General features: G+C 37.5%; 1 protein-coding gene across 8 annotated transcripts in view; it reads left to right on the forward strand.

The window, feature by feature from the left end:
* The window catches only part of VRK1 (VRK serine/threonine kinase 1), an 84580-nt gene that overhangs the window by 54474 nt on the left and 5678 nt on the right, over window positions 1-24428 (forward strand). For all 8 annotated transcript variants that reach the window (XM_070594652.1, XM_070594649.1, XM_070594648.1 and 5 more), the window contains exons 8-11: window positions 1660-1792; window positions 2571-2691; window positions 2987-3045; window positions 6672-6850. In XM_070594652.1, coding sequence (XP_070450753.1) covers window positions 1660-1792; window positions 2571-2691; window positions 2987-3045; window positions 6672-6850 — 492 coding nt within the window. The remainder of the gene's footprint in view (window positions 1-1659; window positions 1793-2570; window positions 2692-2986; window positions 3046-6671; window positions 6851-24428) is intronic.

Below are 24428 nucleotides of genomic sequence, written 5' to 3' on the forward strand. Positions count from 1 at the left end.
GTGTTCTGTTACTTGGAAAATTTGGTCTTTAACATGTTGATTATTCAAATCAGTTGGTTTACAGAAATATCTTAGCTGTCTAAATTTGTATGCCCTTAGTGTTTGGAATCCAAATGTGCATTTGTTTAGTTTATTACATTTACATGCCCTCAGTAATTTTTACTTTTTAAGGAACGGGGAAAAACTAATACTATTATACCTTTATTTGGGTCAGTTTAGTTGGAGTGAAGGGATTTATACAATTTTCTTCAAGCTGTTTCCATGATTTTGATAAAAGTAAGGTTTAGTTGGCACTCATAGTTAGGCCACTGTACTTAATCTGTTCCATGTGTATTCTCTTTTCTTACTTGATCTTGTATAAGAAAGGAGTATTTAAACATTTTAAGTGTTTTTATGTCGATCCTCCATACTTGGTTCTTCTTTTTCTCAAGCCTATCATTAACTTCCTCTTGTGTAGTTTTTCCTTTTCTTTGGCTCCCTTTTCTTTTTCTCTCATGTTGGATGTTTGCTCCCCCTTCCCCGTTCCGTTATGGTGGCTGTAAGAGATCTGTATACGTGCGACGGAAGAAAGATGCTCTACTATAGCATGCTAATGGAAAAATTGTAAAGGTGGTCACAGAATTTCCAGACATGTTGGTTTTAGATGTTTTTAGGTTAAAAACAAGAAGACAAACAAAGCATAGCTAAGAACCTGAACGATAAGGATTCCATTAATTCAAGTAGACTGGACTTGTACAATATAATAAATAAAAATGCAGTTTATTTCAGTTTGCAGTTGACTAAAACATGCTGCCTTTTATTTATACCGAAATTTTTTTGCAGCTATGTTATCCTTTGGGCGTATGCTTTGGATGGGATTATTTTTCTATTACTAGATGTGTGTGCTAGATCCGTCCCTATATTTCTACTTCAGTTCCCTCTTGTGACCAAATACATACATTTCTGAGTCAGTCACCCAGAATTAGAGATGTAATATATGGCTATGGAATAGAAGAAAACCAAATTTATTAGCTTTGTATGCTAATCAGACCCACATGTATGTGCCCACAGGTATGTCTGTATACAGTATTAAAATTTAGTTTTAATTATAAAGATTTGACTTTGATATATAATATGTAAATGTAGGTAAGAGCCTTATCTAAAAGTTTTTCAGATCATTATTATAATTTATGAAATGTTTTTATGGAGTGAATTGATATTTGATGATTTCATAAGTGAAGACGCAGAGGAATAGAAGATAACTAATGTATTATGTGTTTGCAGTCTTATACTTGGTATGTGGCAATTGTTTTGCAACAAGTATTGATGGTTTATTCTGTGGTTAATTTTGGTTTAGACTGTAAGAAAAAGTATGAGGTTTACAATCTTTGCTCAAGTTGAAGACAAGATTACTTGCAAGCATGACAGATACTTGTCTGCAAAGTATATAAAGTCAGATGATATTATCTGGACTATAGCTACATGGTCATTTAACCCTGTTAAATAAATGAATCAAGTCTTTGAGAATTAAGTATTTGCTGTTCTTTGCATATTGGATCTAACTCGTTTGGGTGCTGTGGTATGTCACCCTCAAATGACAGTATTTTGTTTCAGGGCTTTAAAGGGGAATATGTGCAGTCATTTGGGCTTTACTGTGTCTTGGTGCTTGGACATTTATAGGTGTACTTGGTAGATTATGGCCTTGCTTATCGGTATTGCCCAGAAGGAATTCACAAAGAATACAAAGAAGACCCCAAAAGATGTCATGATGGCACAATTGAATTCACCAGCATCGATGCGCACAATGGTGTGGGTATGTCAGCAGCACTTGAACAAGAAATAAGAAATACACTGCTAATGTTTTCAGCTGAATTCCTACACGATTCTTAATTCTGCATAAATAAATAAGTAGATAAATGAATAAGAATCGAAGAAGCTGGAGAAAGAAGGGACAAGTTAGACTCCTGCAGTTCTGTAACAGGGCCACTGTGTTCTCTTGCCGTCTTCCTCCCACCCTTCAAAGATTACCAGGGTCTTAGCTGAGAAGGTAGTTCAGTCAGCTGCAGCAAAGGTCTTTTTTGGTTTTATTTAGCTTAATCAGAATGTTGGGGGTCTTTCCCCCTAAAATTGTGGAAGTTTCTTATGTAGCTACAACTTTGTAACAGGTAAACTTTTATTTTGTCACCTATTAGGTTAGGCTGTTTCCTCAGCATTTGTTTCTTTTTTCTGTGCCCAACACGCAGAGGAGCTAAAACTCCTTGTTCTGTGGGCCTCATAATAGCTTTTAGCGTTTTTAATATCTTTAAGTTTTCCAAGGGCAATGTTAAATGTGTCATTGTTTTATAATTTATTTCCTAGACTAGTAGTCTCAGTTTGAAACTCTAGAGTTTGCCAGTTTGGATTTTAAAGTAAATTATTAGTTGGAGGTAAATTATTTCTTTTATATTGCTCGATATTCAATGCTTTTATTAAATGCAGTCAGAATTTTATGATGACAAACAAGACTATAAAGTTGACTGTTTTACCTTATTGCTTTATATATACTTAAAAATGATGTCAGTATTCCTAAGCTGCCTCTTTTGTGTGCATAGCCCCGTCGCGACGTGGTGACTTGGAAATACTTGGATACTGCATGATCCAGTGGCTCAGTGGGCATCTTCCTTGGGAGGATAATTTGAAAGATCCTAACTACGTTAGAGATTCCAAAATTAGGTAAAAGAAAACATAATAATTTATTTTGGGCAAAATCACGATAAGGCAAGTGTTTTTTAGTCAGAATTTCTTGACGAGAACTATAGTTTTATTGGATACTAATGTAGAAATAAGAAAGTACTCTTAAACAGTAAGATTCTTTGGTTTTTGTTTCAGTTTACTTTAGAAGAATGTCTGTAAGCATGTTTAGGATGTAGCACAATGCTGCTTAATGTGCTATTTACTGTTATTAAACATTAATGACTTTCTGTGGCATCAAGCTTCAAACAATGACTTATTCTTTAATTTTTAACAGATATAGAGAAAATATTGCAGGGTTGATGGACAAATGTTTTCCTGAGAAAAACAAGCCAGGTAGGAAAAGACTTCTTAAATGTTCGTAGTGATTTGTTTTCTTGGAGAGAAAAGAGTTATGATGTCCATGGACTATCCCTTAATGTAAGAGCTGGGTATTTTAGGTGTAATCATTGTAGCGGGTCCTGCTTTCATCAAAAGCACTTTCCTTTCCCAAGGTGGGCTGCGTGAATACTGGAGCTTCATTCAATTATTATTCAGTCCTTTCAGGAAAGGAACCAAATTTCATTCATCATTTCCACTGTATTTTCATTGAGGCTTTATTATGTGCCAGGGACCATTCTAGGCACTAGGGATACACCAGTAAACAAAACAAATAAAAATTCCTGTCCTCATGTAGCTAATGCTCTAGTTGGGAGGGAGAGACAGTAAACAAATGAGTGAATTTTACAGTATATTATGTGGCCATTGCTATGGAAAAATAGAAGAAAGCAGGGGAATAGAATTAGGGGGTGGGGATGGGGTGGAGAAGAGGATTGGAATTTTAATTAGGGTGGCCAGGGCTGGCCTGATCGAGGAGGTGACATTTGAGCAGTTGTAGGAAGGAGATAGGGAGTGACTTATGTGGAAGTCTGGCGAAGAGTGTTCTAGGCAGAAGGAAGGAGGTGCCAGTGTATTTGAGGAATGCATCCTTTCAGGCCATCAAAAGGGCTTTGGCTTTTACTTTGAGCAAGAGTGTAAGGCTTGGAGTAGAAGAGTGACATGAACCGTCTATCTTGAATGGAAGTCTCCCCAGCTTCTGTTTTAAGGATAGACTGCCAAGGGAGCAAGACAGGGTATAAGTGGAGTGGGTTAGGAGGCCGCTGCGATAATCCAAGCAAGAGAGTTAGCAGTGCAGGCGGTGAGAAGGGACCCATCTGGATGTACTTAGAAGTATTCTCAAGCCTTTGCTCAGCGGTCTTCTTTTCAGGGAGGTCCACCCTGACCTTATTCTGTTTAAAATTGCAACCTGCCAACCACGTCAAGAAATAGCACCTTATAGGCTTCTCAGAATCCCCTTGTGCCTCCTGCCGGTCACAAGCCCTCTGGCCTGATGAATCACTAGCCTCACTTCCAGCACCAGGGATTTGTTTTTGAACTATATGGAAGTGGAATCAGAGTCAACGCAACAGATAAAAATCCCCGCCCTCATGAAATGGACATTCTAGTTCTGTTCCAGTCCTTTTTCTTTCACTCAGTATTGTATTTGTGAAATTCATTCCCATTGTTGCATGGGTTTTTTTTAATGTTTTCATTCGTTTTTTAACTTTATTGAGGAATAATTGACAAATATAATTGTATATATTCAAGTGTACAACATGTTGATTTGATATACATATGCATTGTAGAATGATTACGAGATCGAGATAATTAACATGTCCATTACCTCACAGGGTTAACATAATAAACATTTTTTTTATGATGAGAATGCTTAAGATCTACTCTCAGCAGCTTTTAAGTATGCAATACCGTGTTCTGGACTATAGTCACCATGCTGTACTTCAGAACCTCAGAACGCCACTGCTGCATATTTAACAGTAGTTTATTCTCGTTTCTGTATAGTATTCCATTATGTTTATATACTATTGTTCATCTATGTTGGATTGTTTCCAATCTTTAGTAATTACAGATTGCCAATTACATGTATAGATGTATAGTCTACCTGCAATTGATTATTATGTATTATATGAGGGGGGGTCATATTTCTTCCCCACCCCATAGTTATATCCAGTTGACCCAGCAGCTTTTCTTGAAAAGACCATTCTTTCCCTATGCTGCCACCTTTGTCTTAAGTCAGGTGTGGATCTGTGGATCTGTGTCTGCACTCGTTTCTTTCATTGTTTTTTTGGTCTATTCTTGGGTCTTAATTTCTGTAGCTTTATCTTCAGTCTTGATATCCGATAGTTCCATTCCTCCTGCACTGTCATTCTTTAAACTTGACCCTGCTATTTTGCTCTTCTTGGCATTTTGCATATCTAGGTAAATTTTAGCATCACCTTGTCAGTTGCACACTCCTCCCTCCTTCTCCAGTTTGCTGGAACTTGGAATGGGGTTGCGTCGACCCTGTAGACTGAGTGGGGACGTCCACATCTTTGTACCGTTGAGTCTTCCAATCCAGTAACGTGGCGTAGCCTTCATTTAATTTGGTCTCACTTAATTTCTCTCAACTATGTTTTATAGTTTTCTCTGCAAAAAAATCTTACCCATCTTTCATTGTACTAGATGCTTTTTGATGCTATTGTGATACATATTTTTTTAAATTTCATTTTCCAATTGCTTGTTGCTAATATATAGAAATAGATTTTTATATATTTACCTTGCATCCTGTGACCTTGTTAAATATATCTATTCTAGTTGTTTTTTATAGATTCCTTAGGATTTTCTACATATACTATCATGTTTGTGAATAAACTGTCTTATGTCTTCCATCCCACTCTTTATGCCTTCTATTTCTTTTCTTGCCTTACTGTGGGTGGAAAGTGTACATGAGTGTTGTACTGAACAGAAGTGATGAAAGTGGACATCCCTGCCGTTTTCCTCCCTCAGAGGGAAGGTTTTCAGTATTTTACCAGACTTGATGTTCGCTTCAGGCTTTCTGTAGAGGCCCTTTATCAGATTAAGAAAGTGGAAGGGACAGATCTTCGGTCTCTTTTGTCCTCCTGTATCCCAAGTATCTGGAATTGTGCCTGGCACATAGTAGGAGCTTATGAAATATTGGAATGAATGCGTGTGTATCTATATGTGTGTATGTAGCACTGATGGGATTTCTTGACTTACTGGATGTGGGCTGTGGGAAGAGAAGATTGCAGGTTTGTGGAGCTGGAAGGGTGGAATTCCCAGTAACCGAGACAGGGAAAAGCACAGGGGGAGCAGGTTTGGGTCGTCGGTCAGGAGTTTAGATTTGGATTTGTTGGGATTTGAGATGACGCTTTGTATCCAAGGACCAATATATGAGGCAGTGGATATACAAGTCTTGAGGTCAGGAGAAGGGGCTAGGCTGGGGATGTACCTGTGTGAGTCATTAGCCTAAAGATGGGTTTTTAATGTCGGGAAGTGTTGATCTTGATGGAAGATTTCTTTTTATGGATGTGGTTCTGCCGCAGTGTACAGTAAACCTTTTATCATGCAGAAGCTGGTTTTTCTCTTTTATGGGAAAATAAGGCCTTTTTTCTTCAGCGTGTTTTTGGTATGTTTTATTTTTCATTTATACAAAGAATGCATCTATCTTCTATGGAACTAGTGGCTTCCATGGAAAAAAAATATTGACCATAATATACATTATTCTTAAGCACATTTTACTTCATAATCTTTATTCTAGGTCCTTTCATACTTTTTTATATCTTTAAAACTACAGCAGTTATTTTTGCAAATGTTTAAATTTTAAGTATTTCTTTTATTGTCTCTCACAATTACAAAAATGTTTTTACATCGTATCTCAAAATACATTTTTTATTTGACTTGCCCGACAATTCCTGACTGAAAAAGCATACTTTACATTGAAGAAGTGATTGGGGAAAAAACCATATTTTAACAAGATATACACTTGCATTCTAATTTTACTATAACCACAGATTATTTTCTTAGAAGAGATAAATATGTTGTATTTATGATTAAAAACTTACAAAATAATTGTGTTATTCTTTTAGATGAAATTGCTAAATACATGGAAACAGTGAAATTACTGGACTATGCCGAAAAACCTCTTTATCAGAATTTACGAGATATTCTTTTGCAAGGACTCAAAGCGATAGGAAGTAAGGATGATGGCAAACTGGACTTCAGTGTTGTGGAGAATGGAGGTTTGAAAACCAAAACTATAACAAAGGTGAATTTTGTTATCGAATTATCCTTTGGACTTCCTGTGATTATAATTGCAACAAATACTAATTTTAGAGAAGTAAGTCAGTAGCTCAGTAAAGAAAATAATAACAGATTTCTTGGCAATTAAATATTTATTTTCATTCTATAAAGGCAAACTCTTTATGATACAGAAAATCATATAGAGGGTTGTAGAAAAATGAATATTTATATGTTTCTTTTGTACAGTAGCAGTTATTAAATTCCTAAAAAGATTCTAACTTGGGATGCTAAGATCTGGCAGAGGGATTTGACAGGATGCTAAGTGCATAGTTTGTGTCCTTTTCTTCCAAGTCGCCCCCTAGATAGATCTGAATCTCAGGTTTTCTTTCTTTGTTGGTGTGGTCATTTGAACCATTGGTGTTTGAAAAATTACCATTTGAAAGTTTCTTTGTTTGTTGGTGTGGTGTGTTTACCATTTGAACATTATTTTGCTTTTTACAGAAATGTCATTATGTAAAGCTATGTATCTGTATATAAGGGGATTAACTTTCTGGAGAGAAATGTTAAGAAATAGTGAACTTCATGGTAGAAGTATTATGCAGGCATGTAAATAACTCCTAGTATCACTTTATATTTAGATTTTATAGGTATACATTAACTTACTGGTTTATTATTGGTTATTTTTAATAATTATTGATCAACCTATTGATTTCCTTTACAATCTGAAATTATTTAATAAAATGTGTTAGCTGCTTTTATACAAAAAAGGAAAACTACTTTTAGAAGAAAGATCTTTTTACATTATTGACCTGCTTTACTGTCATTAACTCTAAGTTCCAGTAGATTTCTTTGGAAATCTCATATTCCAAACTATGAGAAAAAGAGTTAAAAACAAATTTTCTCTCTTTAACATAAACAGTGTATTAAAAGATTTTCATAATTCTTTCTAACAAAGAAGCTAGGAGTTTTGAAATTGGATCATGAATTTGACTTTTTGGCAAATAGTGGGTCACTTTGTAATTTCATCACAGAATCTGAAATTATACACATGCATCTACATATACATTTTTTTCTTTCGCAAGTTTTGTCTTAATTGCATCTGCTCCATTTTTGTGGTCAACAAGCGTGCTGAAAGCCACATCCAGCTTTGAAATGGAGAGGATGAATGGAAGCCTGAGTGGAATTTTACAGGGGGGTAGTAAACTTCAGTCTGCATGCATATATAAACGTTCAGCCTGCATCTTCTTGCTCAGGACAGATTTCTTTACATCAATATTTATAGCGAGCTTCTGTAGTGTTTTTCTCTACAATTTTGTGACTGAGAAGTAAAGATCTCTGTTACAGTGAGAACTTGTCCACTGCCATTCCCCTTCCTTTGCAATTCACGATTTGGACCTTTGTGCTGGAGGAAATTTGGTTTCTGCAGGTTGGCTGACTTTACAGCTGAATAGGTCAGTCTGCTGCAGAGCTGGCATCTGTGACTTTGTAATTCTCCTGTGTCCTTGGGTAGTTCAGAAGTGGAAATTTCCTGTTGGATCATTCCCTATGTGTAAAGCTTCGTTTAGAGGGGGAAATGAATACCAAGTTGAACTATTAGGAGGTTTCCTTTATTAGTTTACTGCTTTTTTTTGGTCCTTGTGGCTGACACAGCACTATGTTTTGTATTAAAAGGAAATTAAAAGTTAAGATTAGGTAAGATCATGAAGCTGCTTGGTAGCCATGTAACTGTAGATGAGTTATTAATTTTGTTGGCCTTTTGTCTTTTTGTTTATAAAGTGAAAGAGTTGAACCAGACCAGTTTCTTTCTTTTTTTTTTAAGATTCTCTTTTTTTCTTTTTTAAGCCCCAGAACATTTTCTTCAAATAAATTGTAGATACCCCATATCTAAAACAGATAAAAGCAGAGCTCCACTGACTGGAAAGTTGGGGGCTCCCTATAAGGAAAAGCATTCTCTTCTGAGAAGTTAGTATTCCATTTCTTTTTTAGCAAGGGGTATATAATCAAGATGTCTTTTTTTGCTCTGGTTACCAGGAAGCTCAGAGCTAAATATGATGCTTAATCATAGAAACTATGTTAATCCTTATAATTAGCATATTTGCTCCCTCCTTTTTCTCTTTGTTATAATTTGGTTTTTTTCAGATTTATTATTCAGATAATCCATATTTAACTGTAGTTTTTGTTTTGGAACCCATTCCTGTCTTACAAATCCATTTTTAGAATTGCAAAGGACCTTAGATATCATTACATGAATTGTACAAATTCGAGCATTTGAACTGAAGTTTTTTAACTCTCTTTTCATTATACACCACTTCCTCCAACTCAATAGATGATTTATTTATAAAAATCTTTGCTAATGCCTTATTTTTTTTATTTTTTCCAGTTTTATTGAAACATAATTGACATACAGCACTGTATATATTTAAGTTGTACAGCATAATGATTTGACTTACATATATCGTGAAATGATTGCCACAATGAGTTTAGGAAAAAAATAAGTTAAAATAGATGTTGTTTGTATTTGTCAGTCTCAAATCTCTTTTGGAAAGGGGTAGTTTAAACAATTCAATATAGATTTCTCTTTCTGTTCCTAAGAGATATCCATTATGGTAAAACCTATAAGAATTGATCAACAATGGAATGAAGCAAGGTTTTTCTGTCCACTTTTTTTACAGCCATGCTTGATTATGTTACAGTGTATTTGGAAACTAGAGTGAAATATGAATTTATCCACTTGGAAGCGTTTTCATCCTCAGGACCCTAAGAGTTTTATTTAAAGTACAGAATCTTGGGCTGACATAAAGCTGAAGAAGAAAGAGTCGAGGGGCCGGCCCCGTGGCCGAGTGGTTAAGTTCGCACGCTCCGCTGCGGTGGCCCAGGGTTCGGATTCTGGGCGCGGACATGGCATCACTCGTCAGGCCGTGTTGAGGTGGCATCCCATATGCCACAACTAGAAGGACCTGCAGCTAAGATGTACAACTATGTACCGGGGGGATTTGGGGAGATAAAGCAGGAAAAGAAAAAAAAAACCAAAGAGTCGAATTATCAATCTCCCCTCGAGAAGTACACAGCCAAAGATGTTCACTGTTGATGAGTGTCTTTGGAATCTGGCACTGTGGTTCCAACAGTTATTGGATTCAGGGTGTACTCTTAAATCAACATTCAACAATTATGTATAAGGTCTAATTTATGTACCTGGTCTAGGCTTGGTCCCTGGGGCCACAAAGATCAATAACATGTAGTTCCATCCTTAAAGAATTCCTCCCTGTCCCATCTGGGTTAAGAACAGCTTAATTTACTGGAAGGAAGGAAGTTAAAAGGACATTAATGCCTCCATTAGCTGTTTTCTTGTAGGGTTTTCATTAAGTTGCTTGCCCAAGCCAGCAAAAAGGGCTGTTTATTAGACTCTCTTGGGGCTCATCCCTGGAGAGTCTTTGTGTAGGTCTAGACTGTGGCCCTGCGGTTTGCATTTTATTTTCTTTTTCAGACCATATATATAACAATATATGTTGTTCCCCATGAATGATGTGCGCGTTACCGTTCTTTCCACCTCCCAAGTTTTTTGGTTTTCCAAGTTATATTGTGCTAGTTGGCTTTTCTAGAGTTTCTCTGAAAAATTATTAACCATTGTTAAATAAATCCCTGCTAGCACTTAGCCTGGAATGTGGTTCAAAGAGTTGAACAAGAGCAAAGACTTCCCACTGCAAGTCAGTGGCCTACGGCTGCCCTGGTGGATGGATTCCTATCTCTTTGAGGCGATTGCACTTCATGCAGTATTTAATTCATAACATGTAGTCTATAGTTTAAGTCACATTACCCCAAATATACCCTCTGAATTTGGGGGAAATCTATCTAGCTTTTTTAGCGTGATAGAGTAGTCGAGAGAAACCATATTTTAAGTATGTACATTTAGATTGTTGAGGTTGATACCTTTTGTTCTGTTTTGTAATGATAGTGTAGCCATAGTTCTATATTGAAGAGGATTCAGTGTTTACTGACAAATCTTTTCCTTTAGTCCCCCATTGTTGAGTTCATTGTTTTGAATCTCATCTTATTTGGCTGGATTTTTTCGAGTAGCTTTTTCTCTCTAAATTTTTGTTTGTTTGTTTGTTTGTTTGTTTTATTAAGGTTATAAAAGTTAACATCCTTGTGAAATTACAGTTGTACGTTATTATTAGTCATGTTGTAGGTACACCACTTCACCCCTAGTGCCCTCCCTCCATCCCCCTTTCCCCTGGCAACCACCGATCAGTTCTCTTTGTCCATATGTTAACTGCCACCTATGAGTGGAGTCATACAGAGTTCATCTTTCTCTGTCTGGATTATTTCACTCAACATAATACTCTCAAGGTCTGTCCATGTTGTTGTGAATGAGACGACTTTGTCCTTTTTTATGGCTGAGTAGTATTCCATTGTATATATGTACCACAACTTCTTTATCCAGTCGTCAGTTGCTGGGCACTTAGGTTGGTTCCATGACTTAGCTATTGTGAATAATGCTGCAATGAAGATAGGGGTGCGTGGAACTTCTGGAATTGCTGATTTCATGTTCTTAGGATATATACCCAGTAGTGGGATGGCTGGGTCATAAGGTATTTCTATTCTTAACTTTTTGAGGAATCTCCATACTGTTTTCCATAGTGGCTGCACCAGTTTGCATTCCCACCAACAGTGTATGAGGGTTCCCTTTTCTCCACAGCCTCTCCAATGTTTGTCACTCTTGGTTTTGGATATTTTTGCCATTCTAACAGGTGTAAGGTGATATCTTAGTGTAGTTTTGATTTGCATTTCCCTGATGATTAGTGATGATGAGCATCTTTTCATGTGTCTATTGGCCATCTGTATATCTTCTTTGGAGAAATGTCTGTTCATGTCCCCTGCCCATTTTGTAATTGGGTTATTTGATTTTTTATTGTTGAGTCGTGTGAGTTCTTTGTATATTATGGAGATTAACCCTTTGTCGGATAAATAACTTGTGAATGTTTTTTCCCAATTAGTGGGGTGTTTTTTTGTTTCAATCCAGTTTTCCCTTGCCTTGAAGAAGCTCTTTAGCCTGATGAAGTCCCATTTGTTTATTCTTTCTATTGTTTCCCTCATGTGAGGCGTTATGGTGTCCGAAAAGATTCTTTTGAAGCTGATGTCAAAGAGTGTGCTGCCGATATTCTCTTCTAGAAGACTTATTGTTTCAGGCCTGATCTTTAGGTCTTTGATCCATTTTGAGTTTATTTTTGTGAATGGTGAAAAAGAATGGTTGATTTTCGTTCTTTTACATGTGGCTGTCCAGTTTTCCCAGCACCATTTGTTGAAGAGACTTTCTTTCCTCCATTGTAGGCCCTCAGCTCCTTTGTCAAAGATTAGCTGTCCATAGATGTGTGGTTTTATTTCTGGGCTTTCAATTCTGTTCCATTGATCTGTGTATCTGTTTTTGTACCAGTACCATGCTGTTTTGATTACTGTGGCTTTGTAGTATGTTTTGAAGTCAGGGATTGTGATGCCTCCAGCTTTGTTCTTCTTTCTCAGGATTGCTTTAGCAATTCGGGGTCTTTTGTTGCCCGATATGAATTTTTGGATTCTTTGTTCAATTTCTGTAAAGAATGACATTGGAATTCTGATTGGGATAGCATTTAATCTTTAGATTGCTTTAGGTAGTATGGACATTTTAACTATGTTTATTCTTCCAATCCATGTGCATGGAATGTCTTTCCATCTCTTTATGTCGTTGTCGATTTCTTTCAAGAAGGTCTTGTAGTTTTCGTTGTATAGATCTTTCACTTCCTTGGTTAAATTTATCTCAAGGTATTTTATTCTTTTTGTTGCGATCGTGAATGGGATTGAGTTCTTGATATCTTTTTCTGTTAGTTCATTGTTAGCATATAGAAATGCTACTGATTTGTGTATGTTGATTTTATACCCTGCAACTTTGCTGTAGTTGTTGATTGTTTCTAATAGTTTTTCTATGGATTCTTTGGGGTTTTCTATATATAAGATCATGTCGTCTGCAAAGAGCGAGAGTTTTACTTCTTCGTTGCCTATTTGGATTCCTTTTATTTCTTTTTCCTGCTGAATAGCTCTGGCCAACACCTCCAGTACTGTGTTGAATAAGAGTGGTGAAAGTGGACACCCTTGTCTTCTTCCTGTTCTGAGAGGGATGGGTGTCAGTTTTTGTCCGTTGAGTATGATGTTGACTGTGGGTTTGTCATATATGGCCTTTATTATGTTGAGGTACTTTCCTTCTATACCTGTTTTATTGAGGGTTTTTATCATAAATGGATTTTGGATCTTGTCGAATGCTTTCTCTGCATCTATTGAGAAGATCATGTGGTTTTTGTTCTCATATTGTTAATGTAGTGAATCACGTTGATTGACTTGCGGATGTTGAACCATCCCTGTGTCCCTGGTATAAATCCCACTTGATCATGGTGTATAATCTTTTTGATATATTGCTGTATTCGGTTTGCCAAAATTTTGTTGAGGATTTTTGCATCTATGTTCATCGGTGATATTGGCCTGTAGTTTTCCTTCTTTGTGTTGCCTTTCTCAGGTTTGGGGATCAGGGTGATGTTGGCTTCATAGAATGTATTAGGGAGTGCTCCATCTTCCTCTATTTTCTGGAACAGTTTGAGAAGGATAGGTATTAAATCTTCTTTGAATGTTTGGTAGAATTCTCCAGAGAAGCTGTCTGGTCCTGGACTCTTATTTTTGGGGAGGTTTTTTATTATTGTTTCTATTTCTTTACTTCTGATTGGTCTATTCAGATTCTCTGTTTCTTTCTGATTCAGTTTGGGTAGGTTGTATGAGGCTAGGAATTTATCCATTTCTTCTAGGTTGTTCAATTTGTTGGCATATAGTTTTTCATAGTATTCTCTTACGATCCTTTGTATTTCTTCGGTATCTGTTGTGATTTCTCCTCTCTCCTTTCTAATTTTATTTATTTGAGACTTCTCTCTTTCTTTTTTTTTAGTGAGTCTGGCTAAGGGTTTGTCGATTTTGTTAATTTTTTCCAAGAACCAACTCTTTGTTTCATTGATCCTTTCTACTGTCTTTTTTGTTTCAATATCATTTATTTCTGCTCTAATTCTTATTATTTCCCTCCTTCTGCTGACTTTGGGCTTTGTTTGTTCTTCTTTTTCTAATTCCATTAGGTGTCGTTTGAGGTTGTTTATGTAAGATTTTTCTTGCTTATTGAGGTGAGCCTGTATTGCAATGAATTTCCCTCTTAGGACTGCCTCTGCTGCATCCCAAATAATTTGGTACGGTGTGTTTTCATTTTCATTTGTCTCCTGATAATATTTGATTTCTTCTTTAATTTCTTCAATAATCCATTGTTTGTTCAGTAGCATGTTGTTTAGTCTCCACACTTTTGGCCCTTTCCCAGCTTTATTCTTGTAGTTGACTTCTAGTTTCATAGCATTGTGATCAGAAAAGATGCTTGATATTATTTCAACCCTCTTGAACTTACTGATGCTTGCTTTGTTTCCCAAGATATGGTCTGTCCTTGAGAATGTTCCATGCGCGCTTGAGAAGAATGTGTAACCTGCTGTTTTTGGATGAAGTGTCCTATATATATCTGTTAGGTCCATGTGATCTAATTTTTCATTTAATTCTGTAATTTCCTTGTTGATTTTTCTGTCTGGATGATCTGTCCATTGGTGTTGATGGGGTGTTGAGGTCCCCTACTATTATTGTATTGCTGTTGATGTCTCCTTTTAGTTTTGTTAATAGTTTCTTTACGAATTGTGGTGCTCCTGTGTTGGGTGCGTATATATTTATAACTGTTATGTCATCTTGGTGAAGCATCCCTTTTAGCATTATATACTGCCCCTCTTTGTCTTTCTTTGTCTGTTTTGCTTTGAAGTCTACTTTGTCTGATATAAGTATGGCAACACCTGCTTTCTTTTGTTCATTATTGGCTTGGAGTACTGTCTTCCATCCCTTCACCGTGAGTCTGTGTTTGTCTTTGGGGCTGAGGTGTGTTTCCTGGAGGCAGCATATTGTTGGATCTTGTTCTTTGATCCATCCTGCCACTCTGTGTCTTTTGATTGGAGAGTTCAATCCATTCACATTTAGTGTGATTATTGAAATGTGGGGGCCTACTGTTGCAATTTTATCACTTGTTTTCCGGTTCTTTTGCATTTTGTCCTGATGGAGAGCTGTTACTTTGTGTTATTGTCCTTCTGCTTATCTCCTTTGTTCTGGATTTTGTAACCCCTTTCCTTTTTTTGATTTTTCAGGAATGAGTTTCTTCCTGAGCAATTCTTGAAGAGGAGGTTTTGTGGTGATGAACTCCCTTAACTTTTGTTTATCTGAGAAAGTTTTTATTTCTCCATTGTAGTTGAAGGATATTTTCACTGGGTGGAGTATTCTTGGCTGCAGATTTTTGTCCTTCAGAGTTTTGAATATTTCATTCCAATCTCTTCTAGCCTGTAACGTCTCTCCTGAGAAATCTGCTGATAGCCTTATGGGGTTTCCTTTGTAAGTTATTTTCTTCTGCCTGGCTGCCCTTAGTATTTTCTCTTTGTCGTTGACTTTTGCTAGTTTCACTACTATATGTCTTGGGGTTGGTCTTCTTGCGTTAATAAAGTTTGGAGATCTATTGGCTTCTGTGATGTGAAGTTCTATCTCTCTTCCCAAGTTTGGAAAGTTCTCAGCTATTATTTCTTTGAACGGGCCTTCTGCCCCCTTCTCCTTCTCTTCTCCCTCTGGTATACCTATAATCCTCATGTTGCATCTCCTAATTGAGTCGGATAATTCTTGGAGAGTTTCTTCATTTCTTTTTAGTCTTAATTCTCTCTCCTCCTCTGCCTACAGCATTTCTATATTCCTATCCTCCAAATTGCTAATTCTGTCCTCCATATTATCAACCCTACTGTTCAGAGAGTCCAGATTTTTCTTAATCTCCTCCATTGTGTTCTTCATCTCCAGTATTTCTAATTGGTTCTTCTTTATAGTGTCAAGCTCTTTTGTGACGTAGCTCCTGAACTCATTGAGTTGTCTATCTTAATTCTCTTTTAGATCGTTGAGTTTTTTCAAAATGGCAGTTTTGAAATCATCGTCATTTAGGTTATAGATTTCATTGTCTTTGGGATTGTTTTCTGGGTGCTTATCATTTTCCTTCTGTTCTGGAGATTTAATATATTTTTCATACTGCTTGATAGTGTGGATTTGTGCCTCCTCATAGAGATAGAGTTTAGTCGCTGCTTCCATTTGTTGCGTCTGGTGTATGTGGGGTGGCAGCTGTTTAGACTGCCCCAACCAGGAACCCTGTCAGCTGTTACTGACTGGGCCTGGACCCCTCCTCGTAGTCACAGTGGTCCTGTGGGGTCCCTCGTTGGTTGTGGGGGCAGTCGGAAGGGGGCCTCAGGCTGCTGGTGCCTACTGCTGCAGCCCACCTAGACGCGCTCCCTCCTTGTGGTCTGCAGCAGTGTTGTGGGCTTTCCCATCAGCCAGGAGCAGGATCACCTATAATCTCCGATTTGTCCCTAATAGAGCCCACCAGATCACGCTTGTCCACTATAGGTCCCAGCAGAGCTATGGGTATCTTCTGCAGTCTCTCGTTAGCTCACCTGTGCTGCTTTTGCCCCAGGGCCTTCCCGCCTTGCGATTGCCAGTCGGGACCTCTCCACTAGTGCTGTGCAGGGGCTTTTGCTGAGGCTGCTGTAAGAACCTGGAGATCCTCCCTGGGCTACGTAGCCATTTCACCGGAGCTCTACTCTGCCCCACTTCACTCTCATGGGATCTCTGGGAGCCCCTTGCCTCCTCTGGGACACGGCCACAGTCTGTGGGCCTGGCGGTGGCTTGTAAGCTGCTGCCCTGTGGGGAATTCTGCTCTGGGGAGCTTCCTGTTGCTCTGAATGCTGGGCGGGGCCTCCCTGCCAATGGCGAGCAGAGGCCCTCCCTGCTGGGGGGGTGTGGGACCCTGGAGCAACCCCCCGGGCCACAGAGCTGGGTGTTGGAGCTCCACCCAGTCTCCAAGCGTGTCCACGGGAAGTCCGGGCACCCCCTGCACCGACCCGTGTGCAGGAGCCTGTGAGCCCAGCCGCAGCTTGCGGCCTGAGCCGCCCCAGGGGATCCTCCCACTGGAGCTTCCCTTTGTCCTGGATTCTGGGCATGGCCTCCCTCCTAATGGTGAGCAGAGGCTTTCCCTGCTGGGGAGATGCGGGGCCCTGGAGCCTTCCCCCGCGCCGCAGAGCCAGTCTTCTTCTGTTTTGTATATGGGATGCTGCCACAGCATGGCCACTGATGGGTGGTGGAGATCTGTGCTTGGGAACTGAACCTGGGCTGCTGAAGTGGACTGCACTGTACTTAACCACTAGGGCATGGGCTCCGCCCCTTTTTTGTTTTTTTTTAAACCTTGTTGATCCTTCTCTGTACTTTATATGGAACCTTTTCATCTAAAGACTTAATGCCCATCTTTGACTCTCAAAAAATTTATCCTCTTAATGTATTTGAGTATTTCCTTTCCATCCATCTCTGTTCTCTCCCTCGGAAACTCCTACTATGTGAATCTGGGACCTTCAGAATCCAGCTTCTTTTCTTCACATCTCTTAGCTCTTCTACCAAATTTTTTCCTGTGTTAACACTATACTGGGTGGATCTATGGGCTTCTTCTAGCTTACTAGTTTCATCTGTTCTGTTTTTCAGTCATATTTTAAGGAAACTGGTTATTTTCTTTACATGTCAGCTTATTCTTATTTTATTGATGTGATAACCTCTTAAGTCTCTTTGAGAATAGTAATTATGATAATTTTTTTATTAACTTTTTTGGTACAGTGTCTTTTTTGGTTCTGTGACTTTTCTTAGATCTTGGCAATCTTTATTATCTATTTATATTTTTTGTCAATTGACTAATTTTAATAGTTTCCTCAGCCGAAATTGGAATGCCTGTTAGTTTATTTTAGTTTTCATTAAATGAAGTCAAAAGCTATGAAGGTGACCTTGGGCCTCAGGGTTTTTTACAAGTTTCCTAGCTAATTGCATTGTGCAGACATAGTTGAGAATCACTGCAAACCAAAATTTGAGTATTTGAATTCTAGCTTCTATGTAGAAGACAAAGCAGACGTAGGGCATTCAAGTTTGAAAGACTTTAAATAATAGCAGTTATCAACCATATGACCAGTTTTTATATGTGAGCAGTGACTCACATATGCTGTGCTTTGATCTTTGCTATAGGAGAGAGAGACGGAAATTTGGTACCATGTACATGCCTTGAATGGTGTGCAGGAGAATTTATTAGTTGATGTAACAAAAGGACATGCTTATGAGATGTGTTCAAAACTTAGATCTAGAGGATGGTATTAGACCAAGATTCCATTTTTCTTTGATATAATGCCAGATTTGTAGGAATTTTGTTAACTGTTTGTGTGAATTTCTTTTTAATAAGGGATGAATTTTTTTAAAGCTTTCTTTCTATGGAAATAATAATGTTGTCTGTCTTGCTCATAAGATTGTTGTGAGGATTAAATGAGGTATATAAAGTGCTTAGAACTGTGCTAGACCCGTAACAAGTGATCAGTAGATGTTAACTGCAATATTGTTAATGCCGTTATTTTCACTGACTAAGTTTTCTCAAGTCTTTCTGGATTCTTGATGACAAGAAAATAGCATGTGGAATGTTTTAATTTGAATCAGTTAACGCCTTCTTTTGAACTAAGATCTCATCCTTAAAAGTTCAGTTTATGAAGTAGCGTATATTAGGCAGATGTGAGTGAAGATGGTCTTACGTTTTGCTTGGGGTGTGTGTGTGTTAAATAGATTGTTTTGAATAGTAAATAATTGGGAATTGGTAAAAGTTGATTTTGCAACAAAAGGCGAGATAGTAATTATTGTGAAATACAGACTCCAAAATGCAGCTCCATAACTAACTCATATTAAAAACATGTAAATCAAATTAATGAGTTTGAAGTTAACTTTTTTCCCTGAGGCTGTTGATTGATACTAAAGGATAATAGGTAATTAGCATAAAGCAGAGGACTTCTGGGTGCCAAAGAATTCTCCGTCTGCCATTTTCTACTTGTGCATTCGGGAGTTGGGTATTCTGTGGACGTAGACTTATTGGGTGAGGTCAGGCAGTCTGTTCTTAATAGGAGCTCTAGTGTGGCCTGATTTACTTTGTAAGAAACTTCTTCATGTATGGCTTGAGATGATTGAATTCCCCGCTAGTACTCAATACAGGGTTTGGTTTAAATTGAAATATTTATCTTTATAAATATTGGCCTCTTTAGTTTGCAGTATTTTAGCTTCACAGTCTTGTACTTTTAATTCTTATTTTGAGAATTCCCCTGGGGTCTTTATGGTGTGTGGTACTGGTAATAGGATATTGACTCTTTCAACTTTAGGTTATCATTGAGCGTTTATGTAGTACTGACTTTATATTCTGTCAGTGCTTTTATATTATTTTATGTATACTTTACAGCACTGCTGTGAGATACGTCTGCTTACAAATGATGAAACTAAAATTTAAAAGAGGTTAGGTGACTTGTCCAGGGCTATGCAACCATTCGTTATTATTATTATGCATTTAGATAAGCTTTGTTTCTCAGAGGAGCTCAGAGCACTTAAAGATCTCCTAGGGATTTTAGGCATAAAATATTAAAGACAATTAAAGCATAGCTAGCTACCCATTTGCCTCTCTCCATAAATTGCCCTTGAAACACCTTAACTTTGCTAACGTTTTTGACATTAATGGTGTAGGCCATGGAATATATGAATGAAGCGGTGTCATACTAATTCCAATGTAGAGGAGAATACAGCGACAGATTGGTCTTCCAGACCTTAGTTTACTGAATTCTGGAAACATCTTTCAGTTGTTAAGTGACTACATGTTTGATCATGTTGGAAGTTTCGTGGTCCTTGTGATATGAGTGATGTTAGAATCATGAAAGGCCATTGTTGCCGACGAGTTTGAAGCTGGATTTACCGTTTTCAGAAGTGCTATTGGGAGATCTTTCCAGGCTGTGATTGCCATTATTATGTGAAAATTTGATGCGCGTAAGTTCTCCTGCATGTCGTCCTCCTGTAGACCATGTGATCAAGGTTCAAGGTGTTTTTCGGCTCATTAACTGAGTGGTTTTTCTGGGAGGATGAGTGACAGTAGGGGTCCAAGGCAGCTCTTCCTCTCGTGCTTCAGTCGGCCCAGCTTCGGAAGAGACACACTGACGCTCCGAATAAGCGAGTAGACAAATTATGCTTACTTTGCTAAAGCAATGCTTTTGTTAAACAATGTATTGCCCAGTATCGATTCTGACTGCCAACTAGATGAAATTTTTTTCATTTATTTATTTTTTCTGATAGAGTCTACAAATACATCAGTGTTTTTTGCTACATTCATGAATTAGCAGTAATTTCTGATGTACCATTTTCAGATAATTACAGTAAATTCTTCATTCTTCATGGTATAAGATTGGGATAGCTTGAACTGGTGAAGAATATAGATATTCCAAACTTTCGTTAGTCATGTATTTAAACATTTTCTTTTGCTAAACTCTTTCCCCCAGACCTGTTAATAATTAGAAAATTACTTGAGTTGTACTTCCCTTCTTTATTTCAGGGTAGATAACTAAAAGTGTTGACAGGAGAGAAATAGAAATTTAAACAAACAATTAAACAACAGCAACAACAAATAAAGTAAAAATTTGACCATGAGGTCATCATGCATGTGTGATGTTTAACTGTGGACTGGCACTTCAGGAAGGAATTCCGTGTATGTGCGATTACATTGGGCACTTACTTAAGAATACTCATATACAGAACTCTGAAGTGGTTCCTTATAGGGCTTACATAAATACAAACAGTTTTAGAAATTCAACTTGTGTGTGTTTAATGTTTTTATAAAAGCTAAAATTACTCTCTTGCTTTAATCTATTTAGTGTCTGGTTTTCAACTAGAGAGTGAAGCCTGTAACAGTGCCAGGCACACAGTGGCTGCTTAGTAAACATGTGTGGTGCTCTTCACCTCTGTGAAGATGGAGGGCCGTGTTATTGTGGAAGGAAATTGCAGTATTCATTATTCTTATTACAGCCTTTGTCACTGAAAGTCATTTAAAATAGTCACTTTACTGCATTCTAGCAGAGTACTTTTAGATTATTCTTCAAATTCATCTGCCCCTCTTTTTAAGTTACTTATTCATTTCCTAACCCACTTCCCATCTTTTCATTTCTTCTCCTTCCAATTATGTCTGACCTTTTCCTCAAAACATATCTGTAGTTACTTTGTGTCCATTTAAATATTGCACAGTTTTTGAGAGGCTTGGGTAAAATATGAAGTTATCTCTTTATTATTACAATAATAGTCACATAGTTGCTCAACAGGTGCAGATCCATAGATATTTATGTGTAAAATACCATGCTAAGCTCAGTGAGGGTTTGACAAATGAGGGAAACCGTACTCCTCGCCCTCAGGGAGCAGAAAGAAGGAGAGAAGTAGGAGAGAAGTTGAGAAGAGCGTGGAATAAGCTGCACTAAGTGCACGTGTATGTACACTGTCACTCCTTAGGAAGGGGTAGGTTCAAACGAAAGCACAAGAGCTGGGACCTGGTGCCCCTCCCAACAGGTCACATAGGAGGACACAGAGCTCTCAGTTCTAGTCTTTCACTGTCACCTGCTGAGAAACGCTGAGCAAATTCCCTTAGCTTTCTTCTGTCCTCAGCCTCAGTTTTTCCTGTCTATATAGTGAATAACTAAATACACTGGTTTTGTAAATATTGTGGTGTAACATGTGTTTGCTTTACCTTCGTAGAAGATATAGTCTATCTTTGTTTTTTAGTTACTGTTGAGTAACAAATGTTCTATTTTTGATTACCATTAAGGAAGTTAATAATAGTTTGTAAATTGTATAGAGCTGCATGGTGATTTCAGGTGGCCTTAATCAGATAAATAAAATAAGACTAACTGATTAGTACAGTCACGTGTTTGTGTTTAGACTTCTTGGTTCTTTGACTCATATGCAGTACCAAACATTAAAAAATTGTAAGCTATGTATTCTAAGTTTTCATAATAAACATTTATGACTTTAGTAAAAAAGAGGAAAAAACCAACAACAGTCCCTGGGTACTCATCTCCTTTGATGTAACTGTGAATCTGAGTGGCTCTTCTGAGAGGCTCTTGAAAGCTTCTAGAGGTGATCTTTTGATGTTTGGCCTGGGAAGCAAAAAATTGGTCTTTGGTTTTTGCCTCTGAAGATTTTTATTCTCTCTTCCTTTAAAACAGTTGTAAGTCTATAACTGGTCTCCAATCAGTGTTTATACTGCTAGTAAGTTAGCAGTCCAAGCGTATCTAGCTGATTTGTCTTTCTGTTTCTAAATTAGAAGTGAGAAGCTGCTAACTAAATTTTAGCCTAACATATCTGAACACTTCAAAAATACGATATGTAATATATGCACTAATGCCCTTTGAAATAAACCTAATTTTTTGAAGCTATTTTAGCTGTGTTGAATTAAAAGAAAACTCTATCCTAAATTTATTTTATAAGTTACTGTTGTGTGTCATACAATGTTTTGGTTTCATTTATAAATGCAAATAAAGGCACCTGTGAGACCTGGTACGGAATATGACAGACTCAGAGATTAGCATAGTCACTTTGCAAAGCCGTTTTCAGTTCAGAGAGAACCAAAATATGCACTATCTGAAGCCTAAGATATTGACAGATAAAAAAATGAAGCATTTAGAGATAATCAGGAGAAAGAAGCTGGCAGCAAATTGTTTGGAATGTTACTCATTGTTTTATAAAATGAGTAACATACTTAGATACTATTAAACTTGCAGGGTTTGTTTTTTTTAAATTGGTCTTAGTCTGTAGATCATTGGCCCTTTCTACCCAGACTACATACATTGTCAGAAAAGTTGGGCGGGAGATACCCAGCTGAAGTGTGGATTAATGAAATTCAGTGCTTTACCTAATGTGTACTGCTTAAAACACAGGTGTTTCTTTTGTTGGTTGAATACTGTCTGATTTTCATTCCTATGTAATTTACCTGCATGGAGATTAAGAAAGCTCCTTTTTATTAAATAAGCTTGAAAACAAGATGAATGCACTAGGTTCTTGGGTAGAATGTATTGGAAGGCTCCCTTTATGATGAGCATTTAAAAACCTGCCCTCCTGAAACTGGAAAATGCATTCTCTCCTGTATGGAAAGCAATATAGTGCTGAAATATTCCTCCTTAATTTTGGTCCGAATGAACAAAAGTGTCTGTGTTTATTCCTGCCTAATGCATCACAAATCTGCTGACATGCTAACCTTGGAGTCTTGGCTGGCGTTAATCAGGCCTGTGCACCGGCAGGAAAGATGTACCTAATGCACTCCATCAGTGCAGTTTGCATATGGAAGTTCTCACAGGGGAGCTGCCCTGTGCCAGCTGAGGGTTACCTGCCCACTGCAGTTATTGTATGTAATTATCGAACCAATCTGTTCAGCCCAGCAGGGTTTAGATGGTAATCATGAAGCAACACTTTGGAAAAGAAAGATGTAAGGCACTCTCCCCTTCTCTCATCAGTTATATGAAGTTACAGATACTCTTACAGCTATTTTTGAGAAGCAATACCTCCATATACAAATCTGCTAAATGATTGCCTTTTAAAGTTCTTAAGGTTTAGTCAAGTTGTTATTTTTGTATATGTGCAGCATTTTCTTTAGGAACATGGTGGGTATCTCTGAGTTCTAGTCTTTCCACAGTCACCTTAAGAATATTTTGAAACAGTGGGATTAATTGTAATACATAGAAAATAACAGTTCTGACCATTTGGAGGCTTTAAGTTACTGTGGTTTGAATAGAGCTGAGCTTTTCCATGTAGTTCTCTCTGGAACAGAACCCATGGTTGTCATTAGCACAAAGAACAGTGTGCTCTCAGCAGGTATTATGTGCTTTTATAGCTGTACACAGAATGGCCTGAAGCAGGGAAAATTCTAGATGAAGTTTAACTTAATGCTAATGGTTAGAAAATATAAACAAGGACGTTCTGTTGCATTGTGAATCAGAAATTTGAGAAGTATCAGATGATTTTCTAAATGATACCGACTTATTTTAGGCAACCTAGAGAAGCTTTGAGTTATAATTTGGTTGTTAACACATTTAAATTTGAGACTACGTGGGATAAAGTTATATGAAAAATACAAATTTTTAAATTTATTACTAATGTCCTTCTGTAGTTATGCCTGCATACAGAGATGTTAAGTAATTTAAAGAGTTCACACAGGACCTAACCAGTTAGAAAATGCTGTAGTGATAGAAAGTAATAAAAAGAAATCAAATGACCACTTGGGAAGAATGGATGGTGACAGAATGTCAACATTAACTCCTAAGTGACACTCACTAGAAAAGTAAATAGAAAATAGGAAAGACCTGAGAGGATGGGGAAAATCCAGCCTGTTTTTGAGATTTTAGTAGAGCTAGGTCCTTTTCAGACTCTTCCTTTACAGCAAGATTTATGGCCCTCTTAAACTTTTAATAAAAAATATACCAAAAGAAAACATTTGTTAGAAGTTTGCCATTATTGATTCATGCATAGAATGTTACTACCAATTTATAGAGTATAACCACTGACACAATGTGTGGGACAAGGCATATATTTTCCCATTTATCAAATAGATTTACACCCTCCCACACACACATTGT

The sequence above is a fragment of the Equus przewalskii genome, chromosome 25 (assembly GCF_037783145.1).
Source record: "Equus przewalskii isolate Varuska chromosome 25, EquPr2, whole genome shotgun sequence".
Lineage (NCBI taxonomy): Eukaryota > Metazoa > Chordata > Mammalia > Perissodactyla > Equidae > Equus > Equus przewalskii.